The sequence below is a fragment of the Micropterus dolomieu genome, linkage group LG08 (assembly GCF_021292245.1).
Source record: "Micropterus dolomieu isolate WLL.071019.BEF.003 ecotype Adirondacks linkage group LG08, ASM2129224v1, whole genome shotgun sequence".
NCBI classification, from domain to species: domain Eukaryota; kingdom Metazoa; phylum Chordata; class Actinopteri; order Centrarchiformes; family Centrarchidae; genus Micropterus; species Micropterus dolomieu.
Window position 1 is genome coordinate 26,320,412 of NC_060157.1, and position 18,135 is coordinate 26,338,546.

The window sequence follows — 18,135 nt, forward strand, 5'->3', positions numbered from 1 at the left end:
AACCCCATAATCCTTATCTTTATCAAGACCATCATCACCATCATATGATTACAGTTACTGTATTCATTATAACCACTAGTACTTTTATCATTCTAGTAATGGTTTCAATTTTTATAGCACGAAATTTGTGTCCAGTAAGAGAGAAAAAAACAAAAAGGCCAACAATCTGATTCCCTGTTCCTCCTTCCTTATCAATGTTCTCATCATTTCCACGAGTTCCATGTCTTCCTGCTCCTCCTCAAGCCCTTCCGCCCCTTTTCATCACAATTGCAAAGGCATTTTCAGGAGTCAGGCCGGCTGGCAAAGAGCCTGTATGACCGGGAAAGGTAGGAATTACTGTAGAGCTAAGCACTGAGCAGAGAAATCCACAGCACAGTAAGATCTTACAACTCAGGCATTTAGCTGATGCCCCCTAACAAGTAGGGTAAGTCATGGTTTCCAGATTCTACTTCAGCAAGGGACAAGAACAGATGCTTGATAATACTACGAAGGTCAAAGTCAAAGCAAAATACAAGGAAAATGGGAATCAAGTACAATCCAAAAAGACTGACTGCTTAAGCTAACAGCCAAAAAGATGAAAATGCAGCCTCTTGGAAAGGAAAATATGAAAAATACATATCGTACTTGCTGATGCCTGAAGAAGAGTGCATCCATTCGAATCGTATTTCTCAAAATGTGCATGTTTATTTAAAATTTAAGCATTTGCTCGAATAAATGGGGTTCTTTCTGCTCTGGTAGGGGTTCCCCTCGACTTATTTTTCCTGTTAGTAATAAGAAACAACAAGCTGACAGGCAGCAGCTCTTCACACAAAAGGACCCAACTGTCACTGCTTTGAAACAAATTTAGGGTCAAGTGGGAGACTTTGAAAGAAAGTGGTGTGATAATAATCATTATTATAATGGAAATCAACCTTTCTTCGTTCTTCTTCTGCATGACACTGGATGCATGAAATCTGGAGTTCAGCCAGAAAGCACGACTTCCAAAAACTGCTTCACTTAGTCCCAGGCAAACAAAGATGAAAGTAACCTGCACGACACGTTTGGGTCTACTAGCACTCGAGCTATTTCACACCCCTTTTGACTTCATGTTCTTGGCTAGATCACCGCCACCTTAAGCACGAGATCAATGCTGGCGTTGCGGGGGTACAACAGATCTGGTTTAAACTGTAATGAATGATTTCCAAGCAGTAGAAGGGAAGCGAGAAAAATGAGGAAATTTAATTATTAACCCTCCCCTCAGTGGTGATATTTCCTGGTGTCTGTGCCAGGATCAGTGCGTTTGTATGTACTCTTTCGTTTCTTTTTGGACCTTGGAGCTGGCTCTGTGTGTGTCCATGTGCCAGTGAGTGTGTGTGTGCACGTGTTGAGCCGGCGGTGAGACCATGAATTAAAGAGGAGATTAATGAGTCAGGACATGGAGGCTCAGACTCCAATCTGTTCACTGCCCCGCTCAGGGGGCGGTCTTTCTCCACAAAACCCCATTCTGTCAGCAAACACACACACACACATATATATGTACACCACTGTGGCACAGCAGGACGGCCAAGGACTCAGGACTCTGTGTGTACGTCTGGTAGAGAGAGCCAACGTTTAGGGAAGTGTAAAGACAGAGAAGACAAGACTTGAGAGAGGTAGCTGAAGAAAAGAAGACAGGGATTCTCTCTGACTGGATATCTCCCGCAGTATAACTCTCCACCCTGTAGGCCATCACCCCACCCACCTCACCATGACCCTGAGACCTGCCATCTGTTTAGGAAAACAGTGAAACTGAGTAAGAATGAAAACCAGAAATTCAAGCAGGGACTGACACAAAATAAGAGAAAAATGAGACGAACCTAGAACAAAAGAACCAGGGTGAAGCAAGCTGCAGGGAGGAACAAAGCCTGACGAGAACGAGTGTAAACTGTAAAGGGGGAAACCCGTGAGGAGGGAAGTGTGTGGAGAGAGGACCGACTTTCTTTGACACTACACTTCCTATCACTTTCCGTGCATTTTCATAAAGTTGGAGGAATACCTAGGCAGAAGTCCGTTTTTGTTCTCTCCGCTCTCTTATTGCAGAGCCACTGAAGATAAGTTTTGCCGTTATTGCTTTGCCCCCTTGGCAATTCAAACAAACCCATGATGAATATAACGATGATGGCCTTGATGCTCTTTATCATCATTTAGTCCTTGTGCTATATGAGAGTGGGTTCCGCATTACCATGAAATACTCATCAACCCTCACTATCCATCCCTCAGCTCTCCCACTTTAATACATGCCATGAGACTCACTAATCCCATGATATGCCTCATAATCTGATCAAAGATATGAGCATAGAGAGAGAAACACAGACAGGAGAGCAGGCAAAAGACAGAGAGAGAGAGAGAGAAGGATGGAGAAGGATGAAATGCAATCAGAGAGGAGAGTGACACGGGCAGATGCTTGGGCTTTGCACTCGCCTGTGTGAAGACAGAAGATGGGGAAAAATAAAAAGGAATCTGTCGCCGGGGGAAGTGCAGGGACGTGGGCTGGAGCAGAGAGGTAAAAAAAAAAAAAAACACAAAAAAACGAGGGGGCAAACAGACAGGAGAGGGGAGAATGGAGAGGAAGATGGAAGGGGGCGGGGGGGGGGGGGGGGGGGGGGAGGAACACTTGCTTGTGACCTGATTTCACCACTAAGCCTCGTGGAAGTGGAGCACCACGCACGCAACCAAGTGCAGCGTCTTCACTCTCAAACAACCAGCTGTTCTGTTCGTACGACATGTGAGCTGCACGTATAGAAATGCACACAAACAAACTGCACCATACATCCAATGTAACCTCTTAACCTACATGCTGCATCCTCATCAAGCTGAGTCACTGGCCTCGTCTTCCTCTCGGTTTGCCTTCCTCGCCATCTGCATCTGCCTCGCTCTACCCCCGTCTTCTTCAGTCTTCAGCTGCATGTTGCCAGACTCTTCCAGGGTAGCGGGGGAGGCATATAATGGTGCGCTACAATGGAAGTCTGATTTCTACCAGTCTGGCAAAGATGGTCTAATAGCTTCCACACTCTGCAGTGTGATGGCAGTATAGACACACTCATCTATTACACAGCTGGATATCTGTCCCGTACACATAAACAATGTCTGGGTACGGAACATACGGACGTCTGCTGTGATAAAAGTGTGTGTGTTTCTAAATGAGAGAAAGGAGAGACTGAGAGGGAGATTCTGATGCAGTCTGAATGCGGCAAATGTAGTCATTAGAGACTACATGTGTGTGTATCTACAGGTCTCGTCTTTGACATGACCAATTGATATTCTGACAGAAGCTGTAAACACACACACACACACACACACACACACGGAAGGGAGTTGTTGTTAAAGGTCTGCTCTGGCAATGAGCTTCTTCCATGAGCTACAATATCCTTCTACATCAATATACACTGTTTTTCTTTAATACTATCGCAATAAAGTGATTGCAAATGTTCACTCAAATCCATCCACATCTCAAGTTTTGTCGTGTGTCACACTGGTTCTAATGTTCTTTGCACTAGTCTGTACATCTAAAATAGAGCAAAAGGCGGACTGGATGATCCTGCAGAGATGGTACTGCCCAATTTTCCACAAACGCGTGGCATGTAGCCGCCTCCTGCCTCCTCACGAGAACAGTTTGGTCACGCCCATCCCTCTAAAGGCAAACAAGAGTCTCTATACAGACACCCATTTTCACGTCGTCACATAAACACACACCTAAAAACAGGTGACATGTCCCTGATGTTCTTGTCATTGAGATGGAGGCAACTGAATCCCACAATCTGTTGGATGCCATTTTCAATCTGTGACTCTGACACACACCGCTGAGTAAAAGCGCACACACACACACACACACACACACACACACCGGATCTCACAGATCATGAAAACCTAATGCACGAGCCTAAACACATGCATACAAAAACAACAGAGAGACATCTACGGCTGAGCAGCTACATTCATATGAAAACATTCAGAGATCAATCTGCATAGAGCCGCCCACCACACAGAGGCGTGTATTGACGGCGCTCTAACAAAAGTGCCCGCCATTGATCCAATGCAAAAAGGGCTTGCGGGAGCTTTGTCCGTGTGTGTGTGAACTCTGTATGTGTCACAAGTTAAAGAATGAGACAAGGACAAAGTCGCTTTTAGATCAGCGATGGCTTTGTCTCCGACGACACACCTGCGGGCACAACCAAAAAGCCAGTATAGCACATTCCTGCGTGTGTGTATGTGGTTACAGGTCCTTTGTTTGAGGTAGTCACATGACCAGTCCGCCGTCACCTCCCCTCTGCAGCGCGCTACCACCCAATAAAATGCTCAAATGTATGAGACAACAACAACCCGCGGCACGCTGTGCGTTTGTTTGTAATAACAAACAAACACATGATCAGTTCATGGAAACTTTGCTTGACGAGCAAAACGCCGTCCTTAAACTGAAACCCAGAAAGCTTCAAAAAAAACATCTCTCCTAATTAGCCACACATGAGCCATTAGGAAGAGGAAGGGATGGAGGGAGTAAAAGAGGGATGAAGGGAAAGATGAAGGGATGGGGGCAGCTGCATGGTGGGGATAGAGGTGCGGGGGTAGTGAACAGAGATCAAGTCAGAGGGAATCGATAACGCTGATGACGAGGTTTCGAGCGACGTGTGTGTATTTTTGATAAACAAACTGACAAACATGGGAAAAGGTACTGGAACACGGGTCCACGGGGTTAACGGCGAGATTGGCGCTCTGTAGTGTGTTATAAAACTACTATAGTCTGTATGCAGACTTGGCGGGAAAAGGACGAAATGGAGGCGAGAAAGGGGAGGAAGGGCAGACAAGAGGGAAAATAAAGGAGAGCATGATTAATAGAGGAGGAGGGGGGGAAAAGGAGGTTCAGATAGAAAATAAGGTACAAAAATCGATCGGGGGCAGTGGCAGGACACAGACACAGAGGGAGAGACGTATAGAAGATATGAAGGGTGGGCTGCAGGAAGGAGTGAGAGGAGGAGAGAGAAAGAGAGATGGAGGCGGGCTGGATAGCTCCCAAGGGAGAGATTTCCTGCTTTTCTCTGGTATGGTAGTCTGACAGATGACTCTGTGGATCTAACTGCCTATCCTATGTGCATGTTAATTACAGGGAGGGGGGGGGGGGAAACAGAGAGAGAGAGAGAAATAAGTCTGGCACAAAGGAAGCTCAGGTGTTTCCCTTGTCAAAACAAGTCAATGGACTTACCCTTCATGGGCCTTAAATTACAGCCTCAGTGTCGAACCCCAGTGCAACCAGCCTGCATACATTTATAATCACACATCCAGATAAACATACCGTTTGTGTTACAATATCTAACATATCCGTTATTGTTAACACCTCCCGTGACAAGGTCAAAACAAACAACGTGTTAGTCCATCCCTCAATATTTCAGACTTACCTATCCTTTCTGTGGCTCTCAGCCCAAAGCCCATTGGTTCCTAATGAAGGTGTAAATCTTTATGTCATCAATATATAGTTTTATTAATCAAAAATTGAATTTGATAATTTCCTAAAACAGCTGAGAAGAAGTTTCTAGTAAACGTCACTTAAACAGGAGTAAATAGTGAATTTGTCAGGGACTACTGAATGGCGGATGAATCCACATTTGGTGCTATAGTGAGTATTTGGAGCAGCAGAAAGGTGTATGAGGGACGGAGTCAACACAAACTACTGTGTGTGTGTGTGTGTGTGTGTTGAGGAACATGTTACCCAGTGCAGCAGTGAGGCTCACTGATATGTTTTTAATAGTTTCTGGACAACAATGGAGCTCAATGGCACAGAGGAAGACGAGATCGTAGGCTGTGACACAAACACAATACTTCATTAGTGTTGGCATTTCATAGGATTTGTCGACAATATGAAAAATATAAAATATCGCCAGACTGCTGAACAGGGCATGACAACATGTAATGTAAACAGCCATACGGGGCAGAGGTGATAAAACAAATAGGATAACTAGGCAACAGAGAAAGACTTTCACTGCTCGTGGACATTTTTCTTGTAGTTAACTTTTCCTTGACCTTACCGAGACCGTTGATAGAACAAAGCAGAACAACTGCGATAATGGTCTGTTTTTTCTCCGTCGTATCTCTACAGGCACCCCCCCCCCCATCCAGCTCCAGCCAAGCTTCCCCAGACCGTGGTGGTGCGGTTCTTCTAAACGAGTTTAGCCTTTATTAGTCTGTCAGAGGGGAAAAAAACATTGTTTCCCCCAGTAGCAGGTCGAGATATTATTCATCTATAATTGGTAATAACCCCACACCCCCACCCTGAGGCGGCTCAATCTCCACTGAGTAATCACTGCCATCGCCTGCTCTGCTGGAAACAGCATTATTAGGTCGACGGCACTGTCTCTACCTCTGCCGTCTGCCAAGGTTTATTATCTGACAATATATGGCTTTACTCCTGTGCTTTGTTTAAAACCCACAGACTGTGGAGGGAGAATCTGGCTGGGCACATTTATCTCGCACCCAAAGCTACACCCAAATATCTCTGCACGCCGGACAGCGGAGGCTCCAAAATAAGCCCCAGTGGGATCATTTAGGCTGAGGCTTTATCAGTTTTGCTCTGTTGTGCAAAACACCTTTCAGTTTTCAATAGTTACTACTGTCAGCTACCACTGTTAGTACTGTCACCTCAATTCACAAGACTCCCTGTCTCAGTACTTGTGTTTATGTAGTGAAGATTTACATGAGAACGCAGCTGAAATTCAGAGCAATTAAAAAGTGAGACAGATATAGGGCTGCAACTAAAAATTATTTTCAATTCAGAGCCAAAACATGATGGGTATATAATTTTTATAAATACTTAGTTTAAAAAAAAATAAAGATGTATTTACATTGCTCACTTTATCTGACCAATAGCCAAAAATATCATGTGACAAAAGCATAAAACCTTCACATCTAAGATGCATCCCTATTAAGCCCACTTTCTACTTTGTAAGTCAAATAAAAAATTTAATACACTACATTTTCCTTTTTGGGTGTATGATGTTTCTTCCAAATAAGCTGCTTGTTACATAAATGACACCTTTTACTGTAAGCCAATCAGATTTGTCGATACTGGGTTATTAAAGAAGTGCCTGCTGATCCCGGAAAAAAAATAACGTAGATAACATTTTAGATTAAGGTAACATGTTTTTCATATTTTGAACAAATGCTTAAATAATTTAAGTGCGAATATTACTTGAAATATTGTTTCTTTTGAAGTCAAAATATGAGTTTTAGGATGCTAGCAGACTGACATGCAATGACATAAAGCATGATAAGCATGGTGTACATATTTATATGTAGTTTATATTATACTGTAGACAATAAAAGTTTACGTTTATTGTCTCCTCACAATGAGACATGTTGTAAGTTTAGCCTTTCTGCGGGAAGGCTGGTCAAGCCTATTTCAAATGCCATTTACAGGCCACAGGATAGGAGTGGGGACAAAATGAAAAAAAGCTATTGAGAGCTAAGAGATTACACTTTTGAATGGAAAAAATTGTATTGTTAAGATTTTAAAAAGTATTCATCAACAAAGCTTATTTGGAACCCACATGGACTTTTAAGCGTATGTTAAGTACCCATTAAGCCCATACTAGACTTCTGAAATATTAAATATTAGAAATTGGTGTAACTGAATTGTTGACACTTCAAATGAGAGCTTGACTTTAAATGTTACCTAAAAAGGGGTAATTATATATATATATATATATATATATATATATAAAAAATGTGTTAACTCTACTTTTTGTCACAATCCTTCCAAACAGAAAATATTTGCAAAGTCGAAAAGCAGCCATAAGATCATGACAGAGTGATCGAGTAACTGAGTGAAAGAGACAGTGCGAAAGAGAAAGTGACCTTGCTGCTGCTTAGAGCAGACTAATATTTCATCAGCTAACACTAAGGGCACACCTGCCTCACAGCTATGCTCAGGATCCCACATCTGCCAACGGCTCTGTGCTTCATCCCTGTGAGGAGGCGTCAGGGGAGGGAAGGAAGGAAGAAAGGGGGAAATAAAAGACAGAAAGCAAGACAGTCTCACGTGGGTTTACTCTGAGACAGACTCATTTCAGGAAAAGTGTAGGTTGGCTTTGAACAGGCAAACCACAAAGAAGATAGTGAAATTATATTGTGACAAAGATGGGAAAAGCAATAGAGTGATGGAAAGAAATGATAGCGATAAACCACCTACCAAATTTTATATTTTAGTTTGCCAATGGAGTTACCCCTGTGGCTACTTTCAATACCTAACATGGCACACATATCAAGCCAACGCTCTCTCCCCATCACCAGGCGACTGGATCCACAACTGTATAAAAGTGAATTATCCAAAGCTTAGAAGGGAAGGAAGGGGCATCATGTGCTCAAGACAATGCTATCCTGCAGCAGGAGAAGTGAAACCGTATAAGTGGATGCTCTCAACATGCTGATCCATTCAACATCTCAGATGAAGTCATTCACTTCTCCAAGTTTAGGTTACACTGACATGCAAGCCGCTAACCATAAGCTGCTACAGCATGCTAACTGATGATGTTAGTTCAACTTGTTGCTAAGCAAACTGTGTTGTACGAATCTGTTTGAGGGAGTGCGTGGGCGCCTAGATAATTTTGACTACATGAGATCATGGAGATCAACCGCACATGACAGATGTGTTGATTACACAGTGTTGACGACAGGGACGGTAAAAACATTTATTAGTCAGGATGAGAAAATATATAAACCATTACATCAACCTCTTCATTGTTGATCCAGTTGGTAAACAAGTATCTCTATAAACAGCTGCTTAGGTATCAGGACAACAATATAACAATAATTAAACAAGTAATAATTATTTCCCCATTGTCTCTCTGTATTTTTAGCTGTACAGACGATCTCCTGGGAACTTACATAGCACCAACAAGATTTTGCGGCGCTAATGTCAACATGCTAGCATGCTCATAATGACAAGGCTAATATGCTGATGTTGAGCTGATAATGTTCACCATGCTAGCATTTGCTAAATAGCACTAAAGTGATGTGAAGTACAGTTAAGGCTGAAGGGAATGCAATTACTTTTGCAGGAAAATGGTCATAAAAATAAAAGTATTGGAAATGTTAAAATGTTGACGTCATGGTGGCGAAAATGTTTAGAGGACCACCAAAGTTATTACAATTCATCCTGAAAGGGATGTGGATGTGTGTACAATATTTCATGGCAAACCATCCAATACACACTGAACCAAAAATCTCAACCTGATGGTGGCATTAGAGGAAAAGTCAGGGATTACCCAAGTCATTAGGAGTCATCCTCTGGGGGCTGCGAATGTTTGTACAAAATGTTATGCTAATCCATTCAGGACTTGTTGAGATATTTCAGTCTGGACCGGTTTCCAGTAACATCCCTTCAACAAAGGAACAACTTATATAAGTATGTTGCAAAGCTTTAGCCTCTACCATCACATATAATATCCTGGCACCTGTTTCCATAACCTCATCCTCATCCTCTTCTGTGTTATCTCCAGGTTTCAGTCCAACACTGAAATAAATTAATTAATTCTATATCTGCAGTGCAAACAACAACAAAGCCCCACTGTCTGCCCGATAAGATTTTCTTCTAGGTGTGCTGTTAAGCCACTGGGATGTCAGTTTCTATAGGATCGACCTTCGACCTGGCGTTATACAGCGCTGGAGCAAATATAAACAGCCCCTCCCCTCGCTCTCCTTCATACCATCAAATGGCCAGCACAAAGGAAAAGAGCTGACCTTAACTGTTCTGGAAGAGTTCACGAGAGTCTGTGCACACACACAAACACAAACACAAACACACACTGGGATAGTCAGTACCAGAACAGCCCACCTTCCAACTAACCCCGGGAAAAAAAATCCCTGAGCTTTCATCTGCATGCAGCTGCCTTGGTGAAGAACATAACTGAGGCGAGGACAGGCAGTGGGAAAAAACATGGACAGATAGTGGAAGATGAAAAAAAATAAATAAATTAAACAGAAAGAAAAGCACATTCAACTGACCGGAGTAAAACAAAGGGCTATCTGTAAACGCCATGGACTTCATCCCACCCTGTGATGAGAAAACTTCGATCCCCAGGCAGGCAGGCTGCAGAGAGCTACAAAGCCCTGATGTTGCCTGTTAAGCTCCCACTTCGATTCAGCTCATTGAGCTCCATGCTGCTGATCAATTAGAGAACAGCTGAACCAGCTGCTGACCACGCAAACATTCTGTTTTTTTACTGTTTTTAAGCACAGATGGTTTTATCATGTGTCCTGCCTGTTATCTAGGTCTTCTCTCTACAGTTTGGTTGCAGAGGCAACCCCACCCCAACCTCCCGCCATGTCACAATAGGATACAGTTTAAATGTTAGCATTCTGGCTTATCTGGACCCATCTGCACGAGCCAGGTCGCAACATGTATGATTGAATAAAAAAAAAACAAATATGCTGTGGATTTTCTTTCCCTGTCACTGGAGGTCAGGACAGGCAGACAGTCACTGTTCAGATAGACAGCTGACCAACAACACACAATCGGGTCTTTAAATATTTAACAGACGCATGCAACCAAAAACACCATCATATCAGCAACAGCCATTAGCTTCCATCCACACTTTCCTCAACTAGCTGCCAAAATAGGTACAGGATATATCCTTATTTTCCAAATGACCGCTGTTTTCCAGTGGTGCTGCCAGCAGTGGTGTGTAGAGAAAGTGTCAACATGGAAATGTTCCTTATAGGTGACTTCAGCTTACCTTACACATATAGTTGAGCCCAGTCACTTTAGAGGGTATGAAAGGGGCTATACAAGCACACAGCATCATAACACACTGTGACACACTTTCCTCTGTGTGAGAGACTCACCCATCCTCCTTGGCTCTGGATCCAGAACTGAATGTGGTTGTCCAGGTAGACCGTCATCCACTCTATGATCCTGCCCACCAGCGGACTCATCTCCTTCTCCACGCACTCCACACACAGCGCCCCGCCGAATGCAAAAAGCCCTACGATGCGGCCCCAGTTGACTCCGTCCCGGAAAACCTCATCCATCACGCTCTCGAAGCTTTGGTAGGCGGTGGCCGGCGTGATGTGGAGCTGGTTGTGCAGATCGCTGAAGGCGCGGGCGTATCGCAGCTCAAACTCGTTGGCCGAGTCCCGGAGAGCTTCTTTCACCGCGTCCAGGTTCGTCGTGGATGGCAACTGTTGCTCCCGTAGCGGGGACGCTGGTGGGGTCCCGGGACTCATGCCGTTAAAAGTCCCGTTGGTGTGCGTCGCTACCCGCTGTTCCTCACCCAACCCTGCCTCCCCACCATCAGTCCTGTTCGGAGGCTCTATGAGTCCCATGTGGTTGAGGGGATAATTTCTCTGGGAGAGTTTATAGTTTATGTAGTAAACCACCAGTTCTCTGTTTTGAGACATTTTGAGTTTAAATATGCCTTTTCTCTTTGCTCCGGTCCGTCTCTGCGCTTCTCTTCTCTTGCCTTGCTGTGTTTGAGTGAACACAAACTGTGCCGGGTTTTCTCCCTGCGTTTCCTCTGTTCAGACCACCATGGTCAGCTGACATCCAGAGGACCAAACCAAAACTACACAAGGCTGACAAATCAGCTCAGGCCCTGTAGAGAGACAACAATGAAAGGTCAAAGTCTGGATAGCCTATAAGCATGCTGTGATCATATATGTGTGTATGTGTGAGGAAAGAGGGGTGTACGGGGATGGCTGTAGACTTCCAAATTAAATTTGGACAGGAAGGGTCAAAGTGCATCTCTCTAATTGGGCTGTTACATATGGAGCAGATGGCAATGATATTAATGAAACAATAGTGAAGTGAGTGTGCGAGAGAGAGAGAGAGAGAGAGAGGACAAAGGACAGTGAGAGAGACAAAGGGAGGGAGTGAGGAAGGTGAGGTTTAGGTGAGATCAGAGGATCAGTCTGACTTGAAGATCCACTCAGGTAATCGCCATCTCCTTATCAGTGCCCTCTGAACTTCAGTCTGAGCTTTTAGGCACCTTGATGATCTCAGCTCCCGGCTGTCTGTTACTTACAGGATGATCTGCATGCTACTCAAGCATGCCCTTGAATCTCCATACCAAAAAAAAGGACTTTCCCCTGATATTTCCAGCATCAAACAAGTTATTATCTCACTATTGGTGTTGGAGGTTGGTCTGAGTGCACAAATACATTATCACTGCTTCCATTCTGGGATTATTATAAGATTACTAAAAAAAAAAAATAAAAAAAAAAAAAAAAACTGATTCGCAATTTCAATATTTTTCTTTTCTATTATTATTATTATATTTATATAATTATTTATTAAAATAACTTCAATTGCTCTGTTTTAAAAGAATTCAGCATCACAGTATTATTGGGGTCATTTTGTAGGGGAATAAAAATAAATAAGCTTTTAGTCTTGAGACTTTTTTTAAAAGCGCATCCCATCCTTTTTTGAGCTTTAATGCAATAAACATATTTAAAAACTAAATGATAAAAAGAAAAGAGCAGCTATACACCAGCCCCCCTCTTTTTGCAACCAAATCCTCTGTTTCGGTGGTTTTCTCCTGTTCCTCACTCATTTGCAAGTAGTTGTGGACAACTAACGGGGGCGGGGCCCGCTTTGTCTTGATAAACTGATCAAGAACAATATTGTGATTGGTGGTTCACTGTGCATGCAAAGCCTACATGTCACTCACTAGCAACAACCTTTGTGTATCCAAGTAAATTATGTTTCATCAGACAGACTTCTCTTGTAGATTAGTTATGGAAAACGAGAACTGTGCGAGTTTTTCTTTTGTATCAAGCAGCAAAAAAGTTTAGGCGTTTTATTTAATTTGACTTGCTTGACATCGCACGTCCTGCGATGTGACGCATTAGCAATAGTCACATCACAGGATGATGCTGAAACCATATATTGTGCAGCCCTAATTACTATAACCTTATAGATGACGACCAAATAAAGAAATCCAATAAAGTTAAACTACTTCGCTGGCAATGTCATTGAATTTCCTGTGTGTACAATGCAGTGAACTCTTAATGACCTCAAAGTCGGAACTCTGTTAACAAACATAGTTTACAAAAGTTTGAGCTTACATCACGGGTAATTACATTAGTCTTGTGTTAAAATGACACACAGGGAGTAACCCTTATTAGCACTCGAGGGTCAAATGCAGGCGGTTGGTGATAGTAAAATAAAGCTTCATATCCATATCTACAAATTCATTCTTATTACAGCTGCAATGATTAGTCGATTCAGTTCTCAGTCCAATAAAGTTGACAATGAAATCGGCAACTATTTTGACAATTGGTTAGTCTGTCATTTTTTAAGCAGAATTTACAAACTCTTTGTTTCCAGCTTCATTCATAGGATTTGATGCTTTTCTTTGCCGTGAAGTAAATATCTTTGGGTTTTAAAATGAAAGCTATCTCCTTGGGGTGTGGGAAATTATGACACTATATGCATTTTTTAATAAAACTGTTAATAGAGAAAATAATCTGTAGATGAATCAGTTCAGAAGTGAACTGTTAGTTGCAGCCCTAATTTGAAAGGTATTATTTTATTTTATTAATTAGTAGTTATATTCAATTTGTGCATCAACACAATTCTCCGTCTGTCCTCTGACACTGTCTAAACTATTCTAGTGTTCAGCCCAGCGATATATTGATTAATAAATAATGGTGCACTAATGTTTTTGGTTAACGATCATTATAAAAAGGGAAACAACCATTTTCCTTACAAAACATATTTCCACAGGTTTGATATTATTACTGTGATGTATGGTAAAAACGTACTTCATTAAAGATTTACGTCAGGAAGCTTCAGCCAGTAGATTGAGTTTAAGAGGGCCTCCATCTCCGACAGAGACAATCTGAGAGAGCAGCTGTCTGACAAAGGCTTTTCCTCATCTTCCGTTGTCAATCATAATTCTCCCGTAATCTCGCCATTAAGTGGTACAGGCTACAGGCATACAGGCACACACAATGATGTGGGAGGAACCTGACCTGCTGATGATCCCAAACTGGTCTGCTGGTTATCAGGTGCGAACCTGACCTTTCCCATAACAATACTGACATTTAAGCTGATAAGTGGTGGACTTAATAATTAGTGTGTGGGGTGGCTGGAAGAGTAGCTCCATGCAAATAGTGCTGATGACATTACATAAGTACTCTTCCCCAAAGCACAATGGAAGCGCGATATGGTCTCTCTACTGGCTCCTGGAGAAACACACAAGTCCAAGTGCTGTAGTTTCATCAAGCGCCCCAAAACTTCAACTTCTTACAAACACACTTTCAGCACACTATTTCTGCCATAATCCTGGTGAAAGACACAGAGCAGCACATAAAGACCCACAAGGCAGCAGTGTTTACAATGGCCACATGGTCCCAAGCTGCTAACACGTGGCTCGGGTTTTAATTGCCCAGCGCTGATGTAAACACCACAGAGCTCCTACCGGAGACGCAACGAAATGTGGCACCTGAACGCAACATTTGTAATCGCTCAACTATTAACTAAAATAAAGTAAAACTGAAGCCTGTTCCGTGTTTATTACGGTGGAATCTGGATTGTAACTTCCACATAAACCAACCAGGGTAACGTTACGTTAGCGATACTGCGCTGCCTCTGTAGGCTGCTGGTCGTGTGAGCCCCATCTGTGTTTCGAGGTAAACCTCCAGATTAAACATTAATTCACATTTTCATTTTGATCGCCCTCACAAATATCAAGACTGTACAAGAGATGATGGCTAATATTAGTGTCTTACCAGCAGTGCTGAATAAAATCAAATGGAGTTATCCTCGGTTCGTTCACCGCTTCTCCTCAGTCACAATGTCCCAAATCTGTCACTCTGTCGCTCCGTCTGTACAAAAGCTGTCAAAATCCAAGAACGTAAGATAGCCACTTTGTGTACGGGAGTGTGTGCGCTTGCACGTATTCTCTTACCTCTCCCCCCCCTCAGCTCTTTGCATGCTCAGCCCTCCCTCTATTACGTAACAGGGCGCCTTCAGGGAATAGGACTCACGATCATTCGAGACTCTTCGTTCATACTGGGCCTTTTAAACCCAGGACTACAAACACACATGATAAAACAATCTAACCGCGAGACGAAAAGATAGTGTTTCCTGTTCCTGCGCAGCAAGCAGTGTGAAGATAAAATCAGTTAATTTCTCGATTCTGTGTGCGCAACTAGTCACTCTTTGTTCACATTTTATCTGTCACAGAGCTTATTCTGTTCATTACATTGGCTTCAAAATATAAATGACAGGACTGGCGCACTTCTCTCTTCCAGCGTGTCATTGCGGCGCAATTGAGCTCCGGGACTCGTTGCGTTAGTCTAACATTTTGGTATTTCTAATCACAAGCACACCTCACGAATTGAATTCACCTGCAGTGGATGAACGGGCTCAGTAGGAGCTCCTGCAGGCAGCACAGGCCAATCCCTTCTCCGGTCATAAAAACAGGACCGAGACCTTTAATCACATAAAAATGCGCTTCGCAACACCACCCTGTGCTCCAGCTCTAAATACACTTCATCACACTAGCAATCAGTATTGCAAAACTAAGTCTTGAAGCATTTCAGACAGACACAGCTCCGCCTATTAACGTGACTGTAGGAGGCTAACCTTGTTGAAGATGGCTGTCACTGTCATATACACACAGGATAGGTGAAGTCGCACATCCCACTGTAAACATAGAAAGGTGTATTTACAGTGGCAAAACCCTTTACTGCAGTTTGCAAGTATTCTTTGCATGGAACAGAATGACAATTGACGGAAAACGCTAGCAGGAAAGGAAACGATGGTAACGCAGTCTCCCAAATCCGTCGGCCCCCCTTCTTCCTCCAAATTGCTGGATTCACAGAGGAAAATCCAGCCTGTCTGACATTCTTTCACAAATAATTTCACTACAGACATTAGATATACAACCGTAGACTGGCCAGAAACTCTTACTTGTAGGGTGGGCTCCATAAAATCATGTCTGGCTCACAATCCAGACCCCGGCAGGAATACTCCAATCCGTCATTGCTTTCCGGTCTGGCTAACGCCGACGGAGAATACTCAGCCAGCTAACTGGCTACCACAGATCCGCCCACTACTGCGCTCTCTACGTAACTTCTACGTAAAGTCTGCTTAGTCCAGGTCCATCGGCCAGATAGATAGATACCTGCTTCATCCAGAGAGAAGAGTAACAGACGCGGTAGGGAGAACTTTGTAGTCTCCCCTCCAGAAAGTGGTCAATTCTTGGCTTAAATATGAGACCTATCTGGACCGGCTAGCGTTAGCGCTAACTGTGCTAACCAAAAGTGAGCTAGTTTATGTTCGCCGGGGCATCGCGTCGGTCCGACCACTATATTTAATAATTTAAATTTGATGGCTGAGTGCAACTACCACGTTCCTCGTTGTTAGCATATCTAGTTACTGGTTTAGGGATTAATAACGTGGTGTTTTTTCTTTAACAGCTCCATGTAGCAGCTGCTAAGCAGCTTTCCACCTTACTTTCCAAAACAAAGGATGTGAGGTTTCCATGGTGAGCTTTGTTACACAGTCTATAGTTACCCCGCAAATCCAGCGCGCTTTAGGTCGACTTACTACTTTGAGCCCAGTGCCACCCTATGGACGTCTTTATATAGACACACTGGAAACCCCTCTACCACGCTTTCAACTCTCATAACTAAATTAACAAATAAATGACTTATTTTAAACGTAAATATGAGGGTCAGCGAGTCGATGGTTAAAGAGGCCGCCGCGTTCCCACGTAGGTTAAAAGGCATCAGGAAACATGCAGGGGTAACAAATCACGTTTTGTCCCGTCACTCAAAAATAACTACCAATATTAATGACGGATCCATTCTGTTCATTTGCCCCAGTATACCAGACCAGCACCACAGACCTGGGCACTTTGATAATGCAGCAAATATGTTCATGTTATAAGTAACACCTGTTTTTATCATGTAACAACTAAACCAGTTAATTTAAAACCGAATCAGTAGTCACTGTAGTGGATCAGAATTCAGGTTTATTGATTACTTCACCAAATGCTTGGAAGATTACATCACAATATTATGTATAGAACCGTATAGCACTTTCATTTCTATGTATCTTACATTGAAAACTTTACAGTCTGCATTTCTTCATTTACTGTATATATATATTTATATATTCCCTAGCTTTAGGGAAGAAAAGTAGACATCCATAGTTGCAAGGGAAGGAATGCTTCTCAAAATATATTTAAATGCACTTTAAATAATTACATACATCCTTCTTTTTTTTAAAAAAAAGGCATGGAATAAACTATGAAGGATCCAGGATGCAGAGGCGCCGGTATCTCTGTAGATGCCAGTTTTGGTTTCACTCCATTCCTGAACCTTTCTGTGGTTGAACTCTGCAACACTGATGGGCACTCGAACCATTCAGAGCAAGTCGGTACACTGGGCTGTGTTAATACATGAGCAAAACTGTCAGCAACAGATGTGCAAAAGAGTGTGGGGAAATAGACAACCACTGTGTCATCTTATAGGGCCAATTGATAGATTAGTGGAGGGTTTATGAGCCAGCTGGAATTATAAAGCCAGGATGACTGACTATGTTAAGTCCTTCAGTTGTAAGGCTTACTGGGTCAACACACAAAGGAATGCAGAGGGAAGTAGCCAGTCTTTCAACCAACCTTTCATTGTAAACCAGCAATTATCCTGAACAATAATCACAAAACAAATTAAAGCAGGTGACCAAAATAAATAAGTAAAATCTCACTGACAGGAAAGAATTACAGGACGGTAATGTGACAGGGAGCAGAGACTTCACAAACAAAGCCGCATTAGATCTTTGATAGTGTTGTAAGAGATGCAGATGGTTTTCACCTGCAGCTGAGAGTTTCAGTCTCAACAACCCGCTACAGAATAACACAAACATAAGACGGAACATAAACATTAAGGTGACAGACAATGATTTAAGACGGGCGTTGATACATCAGGGTTCAGATATTACAACATATTTTGATTAGATCACCAAACTCACAAGAAGGGTGACACTGATGGTGTCATCATTTTATAACAGGCACAGGCGGCCAAAATAGATGTTGGAAAATGTAAGGTTCATCAAATTCAGTGGTGTCGTTAATTTGCTTTAAGCATGTATATAGACTTTTTTGTTAAGTATTAAAAAAA

At 42.7% G+C, this 18,135-nt stretch overlaps 1 protein-coding gene and 1 long non-coding RNA gene across 10 annotated transcripts in view; one reads left to right on the forward strand and one right to left on the reverse strand.

Moving 5' to 3' along the window:
* The window catches only part of bcl2l1 (BCL2 like 1), a 31,980-nt gene extending 15,418 nt beyond the window's left edge, over positions 1 to 16,562 (reverse strand). Inside the window, exons 1-4 of one of the 9 annotated variants that reach the window (XM_046056259.1) lie at positions 15,923 to 16,562; positions 15,596 to 15,655; positions 14,737 to 14,843; positions 10,849 to 11,597 (exon numbers count right to left, since the gene is read on the reverse strand). In XM_046056259.1, coding sequence (XP_045912215.1) covers positions 10,849 to 11,403 — 555 coding nt within the window. In that variant the 5' untranslated portion in view covers positions 11,404 to 11,597; positions 14,737 to 14,843; positions 15,596 to 15,655; positions 15,923 to 16,562. Of the gene's footprint in view, positions 1 to 10,848; positions 11,598 to 13,767; positions 14,085 to 14,736; positions 14,844 to 14,915; positions 15,310 to 15,357; positions 15,546 to 15,595; positions 15,656 to 15,922 lie in introns of those variants that run through there. The other 8 variants (XM_046056258.1, XM_046056262.1, XM_046056261.1 and 5 more) reach the window with 8 other exon arrangements.
* The window catches only part of LOC123975100, an 11,436-nt gene continuing 9,351 nt past the window's right edge, over positions 16,051 to 18,135 (forward strand). The window contains exon 1 of the long non-coding RNA XR_006825987.1: positions 16,051 to 16,169. This is a non-coding gene — a long non-coding RNA (uncharacterized LOC123975100). The remainder of the gene's footprint in view (positions 16,170 to 18,135) is intronic.